Genomic DNA, 17,427 nt, shown 5'->3' with positions numbered 1-17,427 from the left:
AAAAAAAAAAAAGAACTGCTTTTCTTTTCAAGATAAATAGAAATATCTAGAATCCACTTACATTTGAATTCAAGTTCGGTCTCTATTATTGCAGATGGTTATCTATAGATTCCAAAAATTCTAGCTCTACCCAAGATTTAACCAGGCTTTTCTACATTTAGATATTTGTGAGCCAAGTTAAAAGAATAAATCTGCTCTCCACTTTTGTTTACTTAATATGCTAAAATATGCTGGAGTTGTTAAAAGAAATTATCAGTAATAAAGGTAATATTTTGGCCCTCATCGGCTTTTGCTTTTATCTTTTGTCTTATTTATTTATTTGTTGGCTTATTTAATTTATTTAATCTATTTTTTTGAGATAGAGTTTCAAACTACTGTGTTTCCCAGGCTAGAGTGCAGGGGTGTCATCATAGTTCAATGTAGCCTCTAACTCCTGGGCTGGAGCAATCCTCCTGCCTCGGCCTCCTGAATAGCTGGGACAGACACACACCACCACCTCTGATTAATTTTTCTATTTTTTGTAGAGATGAGGGCTCACTCTGGCTCAGACTGGTCTTAAACTCCTATCCTCAAACAACCCTCTCACATCAGCCTCCCAGAGTACTGGGATTACAAGCATGAGCTGCGCACTTGGGCTATCTTATTTAAAAATATTTTTTTTAGAGACAAGGGGCTCTCTATGTTGTCCAGATTGGTCTAAAACTCCTGGTCTCCCACTTCAGCCTCCTGGTAGCTGGGACTACAGATGTGAGCCACTGTCACTGGCTTTTGTCTTATTTCTTGATTGGTTCAGCACTCACTTGAGGAAAATTATATTATTTTATAGTTCTCTTTTTCAGATCAAAACTGTTTCAGATCAAAACTGCCTTACTAGAAAATAAAGAATAGTATAGTAACCTCTAACTCTTGGCATCCTGAAGTATTTTTCTCATTGCTAATTACTATTTAAAAAAATCAAAATTAAACTTAGCTCAAAAAAAGGAGTCTTGTCTACTAGGAGGTTTCCACAACATTGTCTTGTTTTATTTCCTTCACAGAATTTATTATTTGAAATTATCTTATTGATTAGTTTACAAGTTTATTATCTGTCTTTTATACAATTTAAGAGGAAGAACCTTGACTATCTTGTTTATAACTTATCCCTAGTGCATAGAAGAATGCACATAGGCAAACAATATTTATTTGCTGAACAGATTTAAATTTAAATATTTTTTAATATATGATACCTATATTTTCCTTACCTTTTGAATTACAAAACGTTATATTATTTGCTTCTATACAGACAGAAGTTTGTGAAGTTTTTACACATGTAGGAATTCCAATAATTTTATATTCATTTCCTATGTTCATTTTATTCACTGATTCATCTAAAATTATTAAACACAGAAGAATATATATATTCATTAAATGAAACTTGTACATGATCATATGGCTTAAAGATCCAGAACTAGTAACAATTCAGTAGTTGAGTTACTAATAAAGCATTTAAGTTTGTTTAGTATAATATCTATATACAATGACATTATTAATGTAAGTTGATACAATTTTATTGCTGATAAATTTTGATTTTTATATGCAATGATGAATTAACTTCAAGAAGCATATGACACAGCAACTAGATACTCTTCTATAATATAGTCAAAAGAAAAAAAATCATTCTACATAAGATGAAACATCTTTGTATTAAATAAAGAATGTTAATAAAAGTGACCTTATGAGTAATTTTATTTGGGAAGGAAATTTTACTGTCTTCATACATATAAGGTACTTATACATATATTGTCTGTCTACAAAACATCTGAGTACTTGTACATACATTATCTAATTGTAAACTGTAAGGTAGGTAGATATTCTTACCTCAACTTTATGTTTGAAGAAACAGAAAGCATTAAGTGACTTGCAGAAGGCTAAATTATTAGTAAATGACAAAACTGAAATCCACATCTAGGGTCTGTCTATCTACAAAGTCTACCCTCTGGCCTTATACTAGGTTCCTTTCTTGTATCTACAGAAGGGGAAAGCCTTTTCATGAGTTCCAAGTTTATTTTAAAACATCATTCCAAAAATTCTGATCCTGATCCCAACACTTAGAAGTTGACTGGTAGTAAAGCTGTGAAAGAAAGATTCACAAGGGTGCCTGGATTAACTTCTTTCTTTCTGTGAAGATTAAACAATGATCTCCATTTTCTACCTTCTCTCTCTAGCTCCAGAGAACTGAGCAATAATTCCAATATTTATTAAAGACACACACAGAATAATGAGAGATCACTGCCTTAAAATTACTATAACCCTGGGACTTACTTAGCACAGTGCTATGGACAGTGCTAGTACACGCATATCATTTTAAGTGAGTGTTGTATAACTAATTGAATAACTGATATGTTAGTTAAATATGAATATTTTTTAAAAAACTCAAGAATAAGATGTTCTTAAGCTATAGAAGTACCATTTATAATATATGAGTATAAACAAGTCAATTACATAATTTACAGCAATTTATTTTGACTTCAAACAGAACTACTTACCTCTTAGGAAAACTGTAAGAGACTGGAATCTAAATGGCTGGTTGTTAGAATGTCCTTGGTAAGCCTGAAGTGCCTTTGTGGTAATTAGTTCAACTATCTGTTTATCTTAAGGTAAAGTGAAAAAAAAATGACATATTAGAATATATATTCAATTTAATTTTCACATTGAAATATCTATTTTACAAATTGACACTATTTTACAAATTGTAATTATATAATGTAAATGCATTTTACCACCAAGTACTCTAAATTTTCTGTCTTCTTGAAGTGAAGATGCACAGAGATTACACAAAAAGTCATTTCTTACTGTTGCAGATTCTGTAGCACCAGGCACATGTACTCTTATATACTGAAATCCTGAAAGAAAACAATAAAAAGCTTAATTTGTTTTCAGATTTAGCTATTTTCAATCCATTAAAAATTAGATTTATTCATGGCCTGGCAAGTGGCCCATGCCTGAAATCCTATAGCACTCTGGGAGACAGAGTCGGAGGATCCCTTAAGCTCAGAAGTTCAAGACCAGCCTGAGCAAGAGTGAGACACCATCAGTTATCAAAAATAGGAAAATGATCCAGGCATTGTGGTGGGCACCAGTAGTCCCAGGTACTCAGTAAACTGAGGTAGGAAGATCAGATTACTTGAATCCAGGAATTTGAGGTTGCTGTGAAGTAGGCTGATGCCATAGCACTCTAGCCCAAAAGACAGAATGAGAATCTCTATTAAAAAAAAGAAAAGAAAGAAAGAAGGAAGAACCCCTGTAATCTAGCACTCTGGGAAGCCAAGGTGGGTGGATTGCTTGAGCTCTGAAGTTTGAGACCAGCGTGAGCAAGAGCAAAACCCCATCTCTACTAAAAATAGAAAAACAAGCCATTGTGGTGCGTGCCTATAGTTCTAGCTACTGGGGAGGCTGAGAGTATTTTTTGAGCAAGAATGTGAGGTTGCTGTGAGCTCTGATTTCAAGGTACTCAACGCCAGGGCGACAGAGTTAGACTCCTTCTCAAAAAAAAAAAAAAAAAAAAAAGGAAAAGCAACATGGGTGCATTTGTTAAGTCGGGAACAAGGGAGAAAAGGGGAAAAAATGCTTTTTAAAGATTAGTAAAACAGGCTTGGCACCTATAGCTCCGCGGCTAGGGCACCAGCCACATAGACCAGGAGCTGGCGGGTTTGAATTCAGCCCAGGCCTGTGAAAGAATGACAACTACAACCAAAAAAAAAAAAACAAATAGCCGGGTGTTGTGGCAGGTGCCGGTAGTCCCAGCTACTTGGGAAGCTGAGGCAAGAGAATCACTTAAGCCCCAAAGTTGGAGATTGCTGTAAATTGTGACACCACGGCACTCTACCCAGGGCGACAGCTTGAGACTCTGTCTCAAGAAAAAAAAAAGATTAGTAAAGCTAAGGTGACCAGAAGTCCCGCTTTTGGCGGGACTGACCGATTTTTAACAATTTGTCCTGCATCCTGTAGAGTTTTTAAAAAGTCCCAATTTTTGGAAAGAATGCATGACAAACTAGGGAATGGGGGAACAACAGAAAGGGAATATACAGTTTTCTGCTGCTGAAAAGGTTAATGTAACTCCATTTGGGAATGAAGAGGTTAATGTAACTTCATTTGGAAATGAAAAGGCTAATGTAAACTCCCTACTCCCCTCCTGGGCAAGGTCACCCTACTCCTTTGAGCCACAGGTGCTGCCCTATACATAATTTTTTTTTAATGTATTATATTTGTAAATTGTACTTATGTTGAAATTTTAAAAATATATATTACAATACTATTTTTGTGTTCTATGAAAATTTTTGTTTCTCCACATAGACCAAATTTTTAATTAAGAACACCCCCCTCCCCCAATGGTGTCACGGTGTCTCGCTTTATCAATGTTAAAATCTGGTCACCTTAAGTAGAGCAAAAGTATAAACATTAGGACATAGCAAATTTTATTCCACTCTTTCTACTTTATGTTTTCTAACTAACTGTAAATATGATTTTGGGTTAAGCAAAAAATTGTTTGATGTTTTGATTTTCCATTTTAATGTTTACCTTTTGAAAGGGGGCATGCTTCATCTGTACAAAGGAATCTTGCACCTTGTGTATACTTAGTTACAGTTGTCATTGCAATCACAATTCCTTGTAGCATATAAAATCTCTGAGATGTATAATCAAGCGGAAAGTCACTAAGATCAAGAGCATAACTTGGCAGAGCAGGTAAATGTGTTAACTTCAGCACAATATTAATCTAATAGGAACATAAAATTGTATTAAAAATTGCAGATCCAATTTTACTATTAGGAATAAACATTTAAGCATAAGAGAAAAGAGATTCAAGTGTAAAATCAAAGAAGTGATAATCTTATAATCTAATGTTTTTAATTGAAAATATCAGTATGAACTCATCTTTCCAAAAATATACACATTTCCTTGCTATATCCACTGAAAAGACTTGAAAAAACAATGTTAACCCAAGAGCAAAGAACTCCTAGTGCCCAGAATGTGATCTCTAAATACCATTTCTCACTAAAAGGAACCAAAGCTCCCTAGAGAAATGGCTGATTCAGGTCTGGGACAAAAAATATGCCCTATGGACTGGGGCATCTTCTTGTGACAGAAATCAAGGCATCTATAAAAAGCAAATGGCATACGTATGTCAAAAGGACATAGATGCAAATTTGAAGAGCATCAAAAGGAATAACAGAGATTCATTAAAACATCAGCTATATTAAAAAGTCCATGAGTTCTTCATATTTTTAAAAAGGAAAAACAATAAGCAAAAACCCTTGGAACCTCATCATTGGAGGCTGCTAGATTTCAACTTGTTACTTTCTGAAAATGTATAAAGGCAAAGAATCACACATTTATCCTGTCTTTCCAATAAAAATTGTATTTCAAAGTAACCAAATAGTTGATGAGGAAAAATTTCTCTTACGGAGTAATTTTCGCTAACAAATTCAGAAAAAAATGCTAAAATTGAAAAAACATGCAATTTGGCAACTCCTGATGAAATAATAGATTCTAGGCAATGAACATCAATGGCTGCTAAAACCATTAAGTAAAAGTTGATGGGAAACCATATAATGGAGAGATCAGAATGATACCATATGAACCCACTGATCAACTGTGATACTTAAAAGTGGGATAACAGCTATTATATCCTCCTGATATAGTGCAATATAGAATATATTACATCAACTATGGTATATTCTTGTCAAAATGAGTTGACTCTGGGGCGGTGCCTGTGGCTCAAACGAGTAGGGTGCCGGCCCCATATGCCGGATGTGGCAGGTTCAAACCCAGCCCCGGTCAAAAACTGAAAAAAAAAAAAAAAATTAGCTGACTCAGAATCAAAAAATCCTTTAGAACCAACTTCTATTTTAGAAATGTGAGGTACAGGGGAATAAGATAAATAGCACCACAAGGAAGCAATTAGACAACTTCAGGTCATATAACATGGAACAATTAACCAGTTTCTTCAAAATGTCATTGGTATAAAAAGGGTGGGGGGAATAGTTCTGGATTGAAAGAGACTTATTGAGATGTAATAATCAATTATAATGAGTGAATCTCGTTTTGGTCCTGATTTGAACCAAATAATTGTAAGACATTCTTGAGAAAATAGGGCAAATTTTAATAAGAAATGGATATTAGATGATACCAAGGAATTACTGTTACTTTTGTAAGGGAGTGATGATGACATTGTAGTCATATAGAAAAAATGTTCATAGTTTTCAGAGGTTGATACTAAGGTGTAGGGATAAAATAACAGAACATCTAGGATTTGCTTTAAAATATTTCAGAAAAGAACTGATGATACAGGTATGGCAAAATTGACAGATTCATTATATTATTCTCTTTACTTTTGGGTATGTTTGAAATGTTTTATTATAAAAGTACTTAATGTTATAAGTAATAATATAAGGAATAAAAATGCATGTGTAAGATAGTCCATTGAACTTTGAAAATATATAGTATACTTTTTAATAAACAAAAAATAAATGAATAGATTCTTTTTTTTAAAAACAGAGTCTTAAGTTGTTGCCCTGGATAGAGTGCCATGGCATCATAGCTCACAGTAACCTCCAACTCTTGGGCTCAAACAATCCTCTTTCCTCAGTTAAAATAAATGAATATAAAAATATTTATTTAGAAGTCATCATGAAAGTTTTTACCTGAGTTTTCTTTGCTAAATTTCACTAAAACTTACTTGAGTTTCTGTCTGTAATTGTCCAATTAATGAGAGTGTCTTAACAGCAATAAAACAGACCTATGATTTCAAACAAAAAAACAAAAAAGTTACCAAAAATTCCATGTGATATAAAATTATTTCTTTCTTTAACTTACTGATTGGAAAACTTGAGCAGCTTGTAAAGGCTGATGTAAAATGTAATTTCCAAGTTTGGCATCTAATTCAACAACATCAGAAGGATTTATTAAAATATTAAATCGATAGACAGCATAACTTTGCTTAGAATCTGTGAAAACAGACAAAAGTAATAGTCAAGATAATTATATGTAGGAATTTAGTTGATAGTTTCTAAAATAAAGTCATGGCTCAGTGCCTGTAGCTCAGTGGCTAGGGTGCCAGCCACATATACCAAGGCTGGCAGGTTCGAACCCAGCCCCAGTCTGCTAAACAACAATGACAACTACAACCAAAAAATAGCTGGGCGTTGTGGTGGGTGTCTGTAGTCCCAGCTACTTGGGAGGCTGAGGCAAAAGAATTGTTTAAGTCCAAGAGTTTGAGGCTGCTGTGAGCTATGACGCCACAATACTTACTGAGGGCAACATAATGAGACTCTGTCTCAAAAATAAATAAATAAATAAAATGAAATAAAATAAAGTCACCTTTCCCAAACATACCATTGTAGTACTTGCAATCATCTATAAACTTTTGGAGGCCTCCACTTCTGTCAAGATAAATAAGGGCTGCCTCTTTCATTTTTAGATTTGACATTTTTTCCTAGTTAATGATTCTTCTGTATTAACAACTGATAAACCACAGTTGTTGGTAAAGACTATAGATGGTGAAACTACAGAAAAAGGATCAGAAAACCTAGAAATAAAATAAGACAAATTTTACTTTTGAAGTCCTCTAGTAAAACTTTATAAACTATTAAAGTTAAGTGTGAAATAAAACTAAGTGAAATTTCTAACTTTAAAAAATTCCTACCCAAAGAGAAACAAAACTTTGTTTTCTTTTGCCAAATAACATTTTTATCAACACTAGGTTATAAGATCTTCCACAAATGGCAAACTTAAAAATAATAGCCTCAAATGTTGTTTAACAGAGTAGGTTAACTCCAAAAAAAATGCTTGTTGAAATAAACATTACCAGATAATGAGGCTCTTTAGTGTTTTAAAATGAAAGTGGTATAGTTGTCTTGAAAATTTAATCCAAGTAGCAAAACGTATTAGAATGAGGAAACCTGGGAAGTTTGAGAACTTGATTCTAGACCCAGCATTTCCTGGTTGTTGTGGGGAAATCACCTGACCTCTCTTTAGTCTAGCAGCCTTCTCAACCAGTAGGTTGCAACCTTTGTAACAATGAAAATACATCCTGCATATCAGATATTACATTACCATTCATAACAGCAGCAAAATTACAGTTATGAACTAGCAATGAAAATAATTTTATGGTTGGGGGTCACCACAACATGAGGAACTATATTAAAAGGTCGCAGCATTAGGAAGGTTGAGAACCACTGCATAGGAAAGGAAAAGGTTGTATTAGATAATTAAGGCCCTTTCAGTTTTATATCTTGTATCAGTGACCAACATAAAACATTAAACCATGGTAATGAGTACAGAATGGAATATATAAAATTCATTTAAAGACAAGAAGCAAAAATTGGAAACAATATATGCTAGTAATTGTAGTAGGTGCTAGGAATAAAATGATTAAGATTAGATACTGCCTTTCAAGAAGCTGCCAACTTAGGGAAGTCAGAAATAATGACTAACACATTGGTTCACTAGTTTCCAAATATTTATTTGGCATCTACTATTTACTGGGTACCAGACTGTCCTATGCACGAAGGATACTAAGATGAGTAAAATGTAGCCTCTATCCTTCACAAAGAGTACAGTGAGGGAAGACACATGTAAACAGTTACGTGACAACTTAAGTGCTATAATCGAAATATGAATATACTAGGAAGCACAAAAGGGCCAACATATATGAAATATTTTAGAAATATTTGATATTGGGATCATCTTGCATGTGGATCATAAGATTTTCTATTGTTTTAGGACATTTTAATTGAATACTGTAGGGTTATAGAGAAGCTATGAATTCTACTTTAAAAGGGTCATTTGATAGATGAATATTTCACTTATCGGAGGAGAGATGAAGAGAAAGAGGAGGAAGTGTTCCAGAGATAGAGGTCACCCCCTACCTCCATTATCAGTTCTACACCACTGGATCCACATTTCTACTATTTGGAGTTCAGGCTACTTTCCAAAAAGTAACTGAGACTGTCCTTTCCGCAATTACTTAGAGGTGAAACTTCAGAGTTTACTTCTCTGTGGCCATCAAGTATAATGATCTTAAAGTGCGTGTTGTGTTTAGGACATCAAGTCTCTGCTTCTGGGGACCATTAGGTTTTCAGAGTTGAATGAAAAGGAGACAAATGATAAGGAGGGTGGGTGAGGAGGTCAGATAATGCAGATTATGAAAACTTCTGTAGTCCATGATGATTATTTAGGAACTCACTAAAAGTTTTAAAACAGGGACTAAATAACGGTCAGATTTTTATTTTGGGAATCAATGCCTGCCGCCGCTGCGTAAATTAGGTTGGAATAACGGAAGAGTCAATAATCAGCTTTTAAGTGTTGCAACATTCTTAAAAATCGTATGGCCAGTTCTAGAGCTTTAGCAATTAAGAGGCATGGAGGAGTGAGATTCTAGAATTTTAGACTTTACACGGGACCTGTTTGGTAACCGAACTGTATAATACGGGGAAGAATAATTAGCCGAGGGAAAGTGGGTTAGCGGGACTGGCTGATGTTGCTTTAGTAGGTAGTGTGGCTCCCAAAGAGAAGTGCAGGGAGATAAAGGAAAGTTCATTCGCGATAACCCGACTTTGACTCCTGCGATGCCCAGCTCTATGCGGGGCCAGCGGGAGGTAAACCAGGGCCTGGAGCTCAGCAGCGTGGAAAGACGGCGGGCGAAAGTCTGGGCGCCAGCGTTAAAGTGGCGGTGCTGGGGCGTCGAAGACTTTCAAGGAAGAGGATTCAGTGGAGGAAAAAGGAGGCTGTGGAAAAGCATTAAAAAGGCGAACAGTTCTAATGCTTTGACCCTCCCCTTAGTCTAAAGAAGGCAAGTTCTGGCCGGGCGCGGGCCTCCCGCCTGTAACCCTGGCACCCTGGGAGGCCGAGGCGGGTGAACGGCCTGAGACCCGCCCGATCGAGAGCCAGACCCGTCTCTAAAGCAGCCGGGCGCCTGCAGTCCCAGCTACCGGGAGGCTGAGGTAGGAGGATCGCGTTAGCCCAGGAGCTTGACGTCGCTGTGTGCTCAGGTGGCGCCACTGGGCTGGAACCTAGGCGACAGAGTGGGACTCGGGACTCAAAACAAAACAAACCCAAGTTCTGCTTCGCTTGCGACCGGCGCGAGATCGTATCCCCTCCTCGCCGCCTCAGCAACCGGGATGGACTGACGAGGGGAAGGAGGCAGGACAACACCTCACAACCAAAGCGGGTGAACGAGCAGCCAGCCTCACCCAGAGGCACCCAGGACCCCTCCCACCCACCGCAGCAACCTCCGGTACCACCGCCCTCCGCCCGGGGGTGGCCTGCACCCACGGTGACGCCCACCAACGAGCCCGCGGCGCTTCCCCAGGGGCGCCGGTGCGGCGGTGCGGCGGGGCCCTGGCGCGCGTGCGCGCTCTCCGGGCCGTTGGCGGCGCGCGGGGACTGCCGGGACTGCCGGCGCCCTCTGTCTCCAGGGAAACCAGCCCGGGGTCCCTCTTGCTTTAATTTCTTCCCGTCCACTCCCTCCCACCAAGGCCGAGAAGAGACAGGGCTACCGTTGATTTTCCTCGTTACTGCAGGCAGAGGGTGTCGATGTCTGCCTAAAAAATTTAAAACTGCTGGTGGTAATGCAGAGTGGCTTGGAACTTTGGAAAACATGCCAGTACGCCCTCAAAGAACTAAACCCAGAGTCACTGTGACCCAGCGATTCCGCCCCTACGTGTGCATATGTGAATACGCGAAAGAATTGGAATGGTCGCGTAGAAACTTAGGCACGAATGTTCCTGATATTATTCACAGTAGCCCCAAAGTAGATACAACCTAAACGTCCTTTTATTTTTTCCTCAGACAGTCTCACTTTGTCACCCTGGGTAGAGGTGCCATAGCATCACAGCTCGCAGCAACCTCAAACTCTTGGATTCAAGAGATTCTCCGGCCTCAGCCTCCCCAGTAGCTGGGACTCCAGGCGCCTTCACAATGCCAGGCTCTTTTTAGAGACCGGGTCTTCCTCAGGTCGGTCTGAAGTCCTGAGCTCAAGCAATCCACCCGCCTCAGCCTCCCGAGTGCTAGGAATACAGGGCCGAGCCACTGTGCGGGGCCCTAAATGTCCATCATTGATCAATGGATAAATGTGATGTATCCATACAATGGAATATTTTTTGGCCATAAAAAGTAATGACATAAAACATCATATAAAGTGAAAGAAGCCAGACATAAAAGTGCACATGTATGACTGCATTTGTAGGAAATGTCTGGGATAGGTGAATCCTAATTCATGCATGAATTAGGTACATTAGTGGGTGCCTAGGGTTTGGGGAGGGAAAAAGCCATTGCTAATGGGTACTGGAGTTCTTTTACTTTCTTTTTACTTTATTTCATTTTAATTTTTTTAGCAACATTCTATGTCGCCCTGGGTAGAGAGCTGTGGCATCACAGCTCACAGCAACCTCAAACTCTTGGGCTTAAGCCATTCTCTTGCCTCAGCCTCCCAAGTAGCTCGAACTACAGGCGCCTGCCACAAAGCCCCGCTATTTCTTTGGTTGCAGTTGTCATTGTTGTTTAGCAGGCCCAGGCTGGGTTCTAACATGCCACCCTCAGTGTATGTGGCCGGTGCCCTACCCACTAAGCTGCAGGCACCCCCTACTTTGTTTCTAAAGAAAGTAAAATATACATAAAATTTACCATTCTAACTTTCTGTTTTTTTTTAAAAAAGACATAGTCTCACTGTTGCCCAGGCAGGAATGTATAGTGGTGTTAAAGATCCTTTTGTCTCAGCCTCCTGAACATCTGGGACTTAATAATTTTTTTGAAGAGATGGGAAAGTGTACATTTCAGTTGTATTAAATACAATAAATTCACATTGTGTAACCATCACCACCACGGGTCTTCAGAACTTTTTCCCACCAAAACCGAAACCCAGTACCCATTAAACAATAATGCCACATTCTTCCCTCCCTGTCCCCTGGCAACTGTCATACTTTGTCTCCCTGAATTTGACTACTTTAAGTACCTCACATAAAAGGAATGAATCATACAGCATTTGTCCTTTTGTGACTGGGTTATTATCTTTGCAAACCATCTTCAAGCTTCATCCATATTGTGGCATGTTAAAATTCCTTTCCTTTTATATATACCACATTTTTTTCATCCATTCAGAGTTTCTTTCTGAATTGATAGAAATGAACTAAAGTTGTGGTGATAGCTGAACAATTCTGAATATAGCTCGAATATACTGAAAGTCAATGAATTATACGCTTTAAATAGGTGACTTGTATACGAATTAAATCTTAAATCTTAAATAGGTGACTTGTATATGAATTAAATCTTAATAAAGCTGTCACTAAAAATCTTACCAAGCTTTAAAAGTTGTCCCTGTTCCTTCACCATTAGTATTTGTGATACAGTTATCAACTCTGCTCCATTGCATTGGAGGACTCAGAAGATTGGACCACTTTCCATGGAAAATTGAGGCCATCCCTTTCCACATATAATAGAGGTCACAAAACACCTCAGTTTGTTTCTTTGGGATAATACAATCTATTTTACTGGTGAGATGAATAAAATATCATTCTGGAGTAGTAATCAAATTAACAACAGCAAAAAGGCTGTCTAGATTGTCTAGTGCTACAATTCTGTGGTCATGATCATGAATACTATTTTTTTTTTTTTTTTGGAAACAGAGTCTTGCTTTGTTGCCTAGGCATAAGGGTAATGTCATGATCATAGCTCACTGTAACCTCAAACTCCTGAGCTTAAGGAATCCTACTACCTCACGCTCTGCAGTAGTTGGGACTACAAAGCACGAACCACCAGCCATCCATGCCTGGCTAAGTTTTCTATTTTTTATAGAGATGGAGGGTCACTTATGTCACCCTTGCTGGTCTCAAGCAATCCTCTTGCCTCAGCCTCCCAAATGCTAGGATTACAGGCATGAGTCACTATTTCTAGACACAAATACTATTAATATTTTCGACGTGCATAGGCTAGGTTCTAATGATAGGCCTTAGATTTAAAAATAGAATCAGGGCAGCACCTGTGGCTCAGTATGTAGGGCGCCGGCCTCATATACCAAGGTTGGTGGGTTCAACCAACCTCTGGCCAAACTGCAACAAAAAGTAGCTGAGCATTGTGGCCAGTGCCTGTAGTCCCAGCTACTCCAGAGGCTGAAGAAAATCACCTAAGCCCAGGACTTGGAGGTTGCTGTGACCTGTGATGCCACGGCACTCTACTGAGGGTGACAAAGTGAGACTCTGTCTCTAAAAAAAAATAAAATCAATTCTTCAAGAAGATATTAATATACTTTAAAAGTTTTATTTAATCAGTTATAGCCATAACAGTTCATTTCTCTGCCAAAGTAATAATTTTTTTGTTTACATAAATTAACCTATTTATTAGTGGTTTGTGTTGTCTGAAAAGGTAGAGCTTCTATTGGTCTTTTGGTTCCTTCAGTCTTCTAACCACAGACCTTACTGTAGCAGCAGAAGTGGTGTCGTAGGCCCAGACACCACCAGCTACTGTCTTCATGCAGGACCCACAGTGCCAGATCCCCGCAGCTCATCTCTTCATCTTGGTTTTGCCACAGAAGGAGCAAGTGTACTTGGCGTGCTGGAAGATTTCAATCTTTACCATTTTCTGGAGAGAGGCACCATAGTGGGTCCCGTATTTACTCACAATAGTGACCTTCTTGGTGAATTTAGCCATGTTGCCATAAACCAGGTGCGAGCCCAGAGAGCCAAAGTAATAGTTTTTTTAATACTTTCTTTTTTTTTGCAGTTTTTGGTCAGGGCTGGGTTTGAACCCACCACCTCTGGCATATGGGGCCGGCGCCCTACTCCTTTGAGCCACAGGTGCCACCCACAAAGTAATAGTTTCATATCAAATGAGTCTAGCAAAATAGTCTAATAGCTTTTTATATACTTACGCTCTGAAATACAGGTTAGACCTAAGAATAGAATTTAATACCTTAAGAATTCAGCACATTACCACACATTGCAAACTCTCTGAAAATGACAGTTGATATCTAAAATCAAAATTTCATTGCTCCTTACTGCTACTTTGCTGTAAATACTTACAGTACTTTATTATTACAGAGTATCACTGAGCAACAGAAACAAATTTTCAGGGGTAGCTTGAATTAGAAATTTTTCAATTCGTTGAAACTTTTAAGTTATACGCAATGTGTAAACAAGTCTATCTAAGAAGCAATATTTACATTTAGATACATTCACATAGAGCATCTGTCAGGCAGGTTCATAAAAATGAATAGATGAATATTTTTTATCCAGTATATTCATCTTAATTTTTTTGACTCAGGGCATGTGTATGTGTGAAAGATTTTATGCAACCCAATCCTTTTCCCCCCACCACTCTGGCCCTTTTTCTTTTGCTCCAAATTCCTGGTCTTCTTACATGTGATCTGGCAAAATGGTTCAAATACTTCTTTTAAAGTAGTAAAATTATGAATTGTTTTCATTTTGCCTTTTATGCTTGTTTTTTTTCTTTGCCTTTTATTTTTCATTGGGGTTATACTTTATATACAGCAAGATGAACAGCTGTTAAGTGTTAAAGTTTTGATAAATATTAATATAAAGCTTTGGGTTTGATATCTAATGGATGCATACTGCTAGGAGATATCATACAAAGAAGATAAGTGTTAGTGATCCCAGCTACTTAGGAGACGAAGATGGGAGTTCAAGACCAACCTGGGCCACACAGTGAGACCCTATCTCAAAAAAACAAAACAAAACAAAGCACCTCCCCAAACCCCATCAATATATCATTAACAAATCTAACTGTAATTTTTGTATTATTATTTATTATTGTTGAAGCAGCATAAGAGAAAAATTCAATACAGAAGGGCTGGAAAAAATTGAAGAAAATACAAGATGCTGAGATCAGATTTGACCATTTGAGTCGGTTGATTTTATTGTATATAAGCTTTCTGGATTCCATAATATAATCATTAAAACAAAAATATTTAAATACTGACAATTCATTGTAGACTTTTTCTCAAAGATTTAACTAAAATTGAAGTGGAAATCTCTGCTCCCTAATAAATTGCTAAAAACATATTAGAAAAAAAATGAACCTATAAGACTGATTCCTGCAAAAAAATTTACATTAAAGGCTCAGAGCCTGTAGCTCAGTGGCTAGGGCACTGGCCACATACACTGAGGCTGGTGGGTTGGAACCCATCTTGGGCCTGCCAAACAACAGTAACAACAACTACAACAAAAAAATAGCCAGGCGTGTGGCAGGTGCCTGTAGTCCCAGCTACTTGGGAGCCTGAGTCAAGAGAATCGCTTAAGTCCAAGAGTTTGAGATTGCTGTGAGTTGTGACCCTACAGCACCCTATCCAGGGCAATATAGTGAGACTCTGTCTCAAAAAAAAAAAAAAAGTATTTACATTAAAAATTCACAAGTCACATTTGAATGTAAGATTTGTAAAATCCTCAAATGTGCCTGATTCTTCCAGTAATACCACTTGAAGAATAATAATTCCTTGTTTAAAACTATTCCCTTGGCTCGGCGCCTGTGGCTCAAGTGGCTAAGGCGCCAGCCATATACACCTAAGGTGGCAGGTTCAAATCCAGCCCAGGCCTGCCAAACAACATGACAGCTGCAACCAAAAAATAGCCAGGCCATTGTGGTGGGCACCTGTGGTCCCAGCTACTTGGGAGGCTGAGGCAGGAGACTCGCTTGAGCCCAGTAGTTGGAGGTTGCTGTGAGCTGTGATGCCATAGTACTCTACCCAAGGGGACAGCTTGAAGCTCTGTCTCAAAACAAACAAACAAAAAAAACTACTCCCTTAATATTCACACAGTGATCCATTCACTTTCCATACAATATATAAATTACTTTTGATTTGTAGGATCTTTTGGCTATTTCACTGCTATAAGTAGCACTCTCTGTAATTCTCTATGGCTTTTTTCTTTGTGTAATATTGCTTTGAATTGTTATCTACTATCTCAACTTTGGGTAAATTATAGAAAAAATTGTATTTTGAGGCAGCTAATAATTTTTCAGACTTAATTTTACACCTCAGTAAAAATAGGCATAATATGTAGAATAAAGAAATAGTAAATGAGAAATATTTTGTGTAGGGTCCTTTAGCTACTAAGTAATATGTCTAAAGGATTACAGATGAATACAATACTGACAAGACACCAAAAATGTTAGATAAATATATTTCCTATTGGAATACTATCAGGAAGTCAGAGAGTAATTTCTCTTTATATAAGATTAGTAAAGGAGAGGAAAAGTGGCAAAGAACTCCAATATTTTTATGTATACATGAATTTTTTTTTTTAAGACAGAGTCTCACTATGTCACCCTGGGTAGAGTGCTGTAGTGTCACAGCTCACAGCAACCTCAAACTCTTGGGCTTAAGTGATTCTCTTGCCTCAGCCTCCCAAGTAGCTGAGACTACAGGCACCTGCCATAATGTCTGGCTTTTTTGTTGTTGTTGTTGTAGTTGTCATTGTTGTTTGGCAGGCCTGTCCTGGATTCAAACCCACCAGCTTCAGTGTATGTTGCTGGTGCCCTAGCTGCTGAACTACAGGCACTGAGCCTATACATGAATTCTTTTGATAAAACTATGTAGCACACACCCAACCTGCTCTCTCCCTTAATCCGGCAATCTCATTTGTACCCAAAACTTGGCTATCATTTCAAAGTATTCAAGCCACCTGAAACTCACTTGGTACACTTAAGGGTTTTGTATTACTGTGGTCTGAATGTGTCCCCACAAAATTCACATGTTGAAATCTAACTGGCAATGTGATAGTATTGAGAAGTGGGGATTTTGGTAGGTGAATGGGATTAGTGCCCTTATAAAGAGACCCCAGAGAGCGAGTTAGCCCCTTTCAACACATAAAACACAACAAGAAAACTATGAGGAATGGGACCTCATGAAACACTGAACCTTTATCTTGGACTTTGCAGCCTCCAGAACTGTGAGAAGTAAACATTTGTTATCAATCACCCAGTCTATGGTATTCCAGCCCTCCCGAATACACTAAGACATATATAAATAAATAATCATTTTGGGAACAGAATAATCTGTAAGAAAACAAAAATAAAAACTGCCTCCACAGGCAAGTAGTAGAAAATCCTACTTCAAAACAGAGCTAAATTCCAAACTGCATGTATAGGAATTAAATTTTTAATAAAAACTTAATTCCTTATACATGCAGTATTGAAAATGGCATTCCAGGCTAGGCACCTGTGGCTCAAGCAGCTAAGGCGCCAGCCACAAACACCTAAGGTGGCAGGTTTGAATCCAGCCCGGGCCCGCCAAACAACAATAATGGCTGCAACCAAAAAATAGCCGGGTGTTATGGCGGGTGTTGTGGTGGTCCCAGCTACTTTGGAGGCTGAGGCAGGAGACTCGCTTGAGCCCAGGAGTTGGAGGTTGCTGTGAGCTGTGATGCCATAGTACTCTACCCA

General features: G+C 38.1%; 1 protein-coding gene and 1 pseudogene across 1 annotated transcript in view; both read right to left on the bottom strand.

Moving 5' to 3' along the window:
* The window catches only part of MCMDC2 (minichromosome maintenance domain containing 2), a 58,481-nt gene extending 50,912 nt beyond the window's left edge, over positions 1-7,569 (bottom strand). The window contains exons 1-7 of the mRNA XM_003797247.1: positions 7,372-7,569; positions 6,853-6,983; positions 6,716-6,775; positions 4,558-4,753; positions 2,760-2,882; positions 2,526-2,630; positions 1,242-1,367 (exon numbers count right to left, since the gene is read on the bottom strand). Coding sequence (XP_003797295.1) covers positions 1,242-1,367; positions 2,526-2,630; positions 2,760-2,882; positions 4,558-4,753; positions 6,716-6,775; positions 6,853-6,983; positions 7,372-7,465 — 835 coding nt within the window. The 5' untranslated portion in view covers positions 7,466-7,569. The remainder of the gene's footprint in view (positions 1-1,241; positions 1,368-2,525; positions 2,631-2,759; positions 2,883-4,557; positions 4,754-6,715; positions 6,776-6,852; positions 6,984-7,371) is intronic.
* Positions 7,570-13,404: 5,835 nt separating this feature from the next.
* Positions 13,405-13,680, bottom strand: LOC100964592 (annotated as a pseudogene).
* Between the last annotated feature and the right edge of the window lie 3,747 nt (positions 13,681-17,427).

This window comes from Otolemur garnettii, unplaced genomic scaffold, assembly GCF_000181295.1.
Source record: "Otolemur garnettii isolate 467f Iridium unplaced genomic scaffold, OtoGar3 scaffold00113, whole genome shotgun sequence".
NCBI classification, from domain to species: domain Eukaryota; kingdom Metazoa; phylum Chordata; class Mammalia; order Primates; family Galagidae; genus Otolemur; species Otolemur garnettii.
Note: the sequence above shows the minus strand (reverse complement) of the source record. Positions and strands in the feature narration are given on the sequence as shown.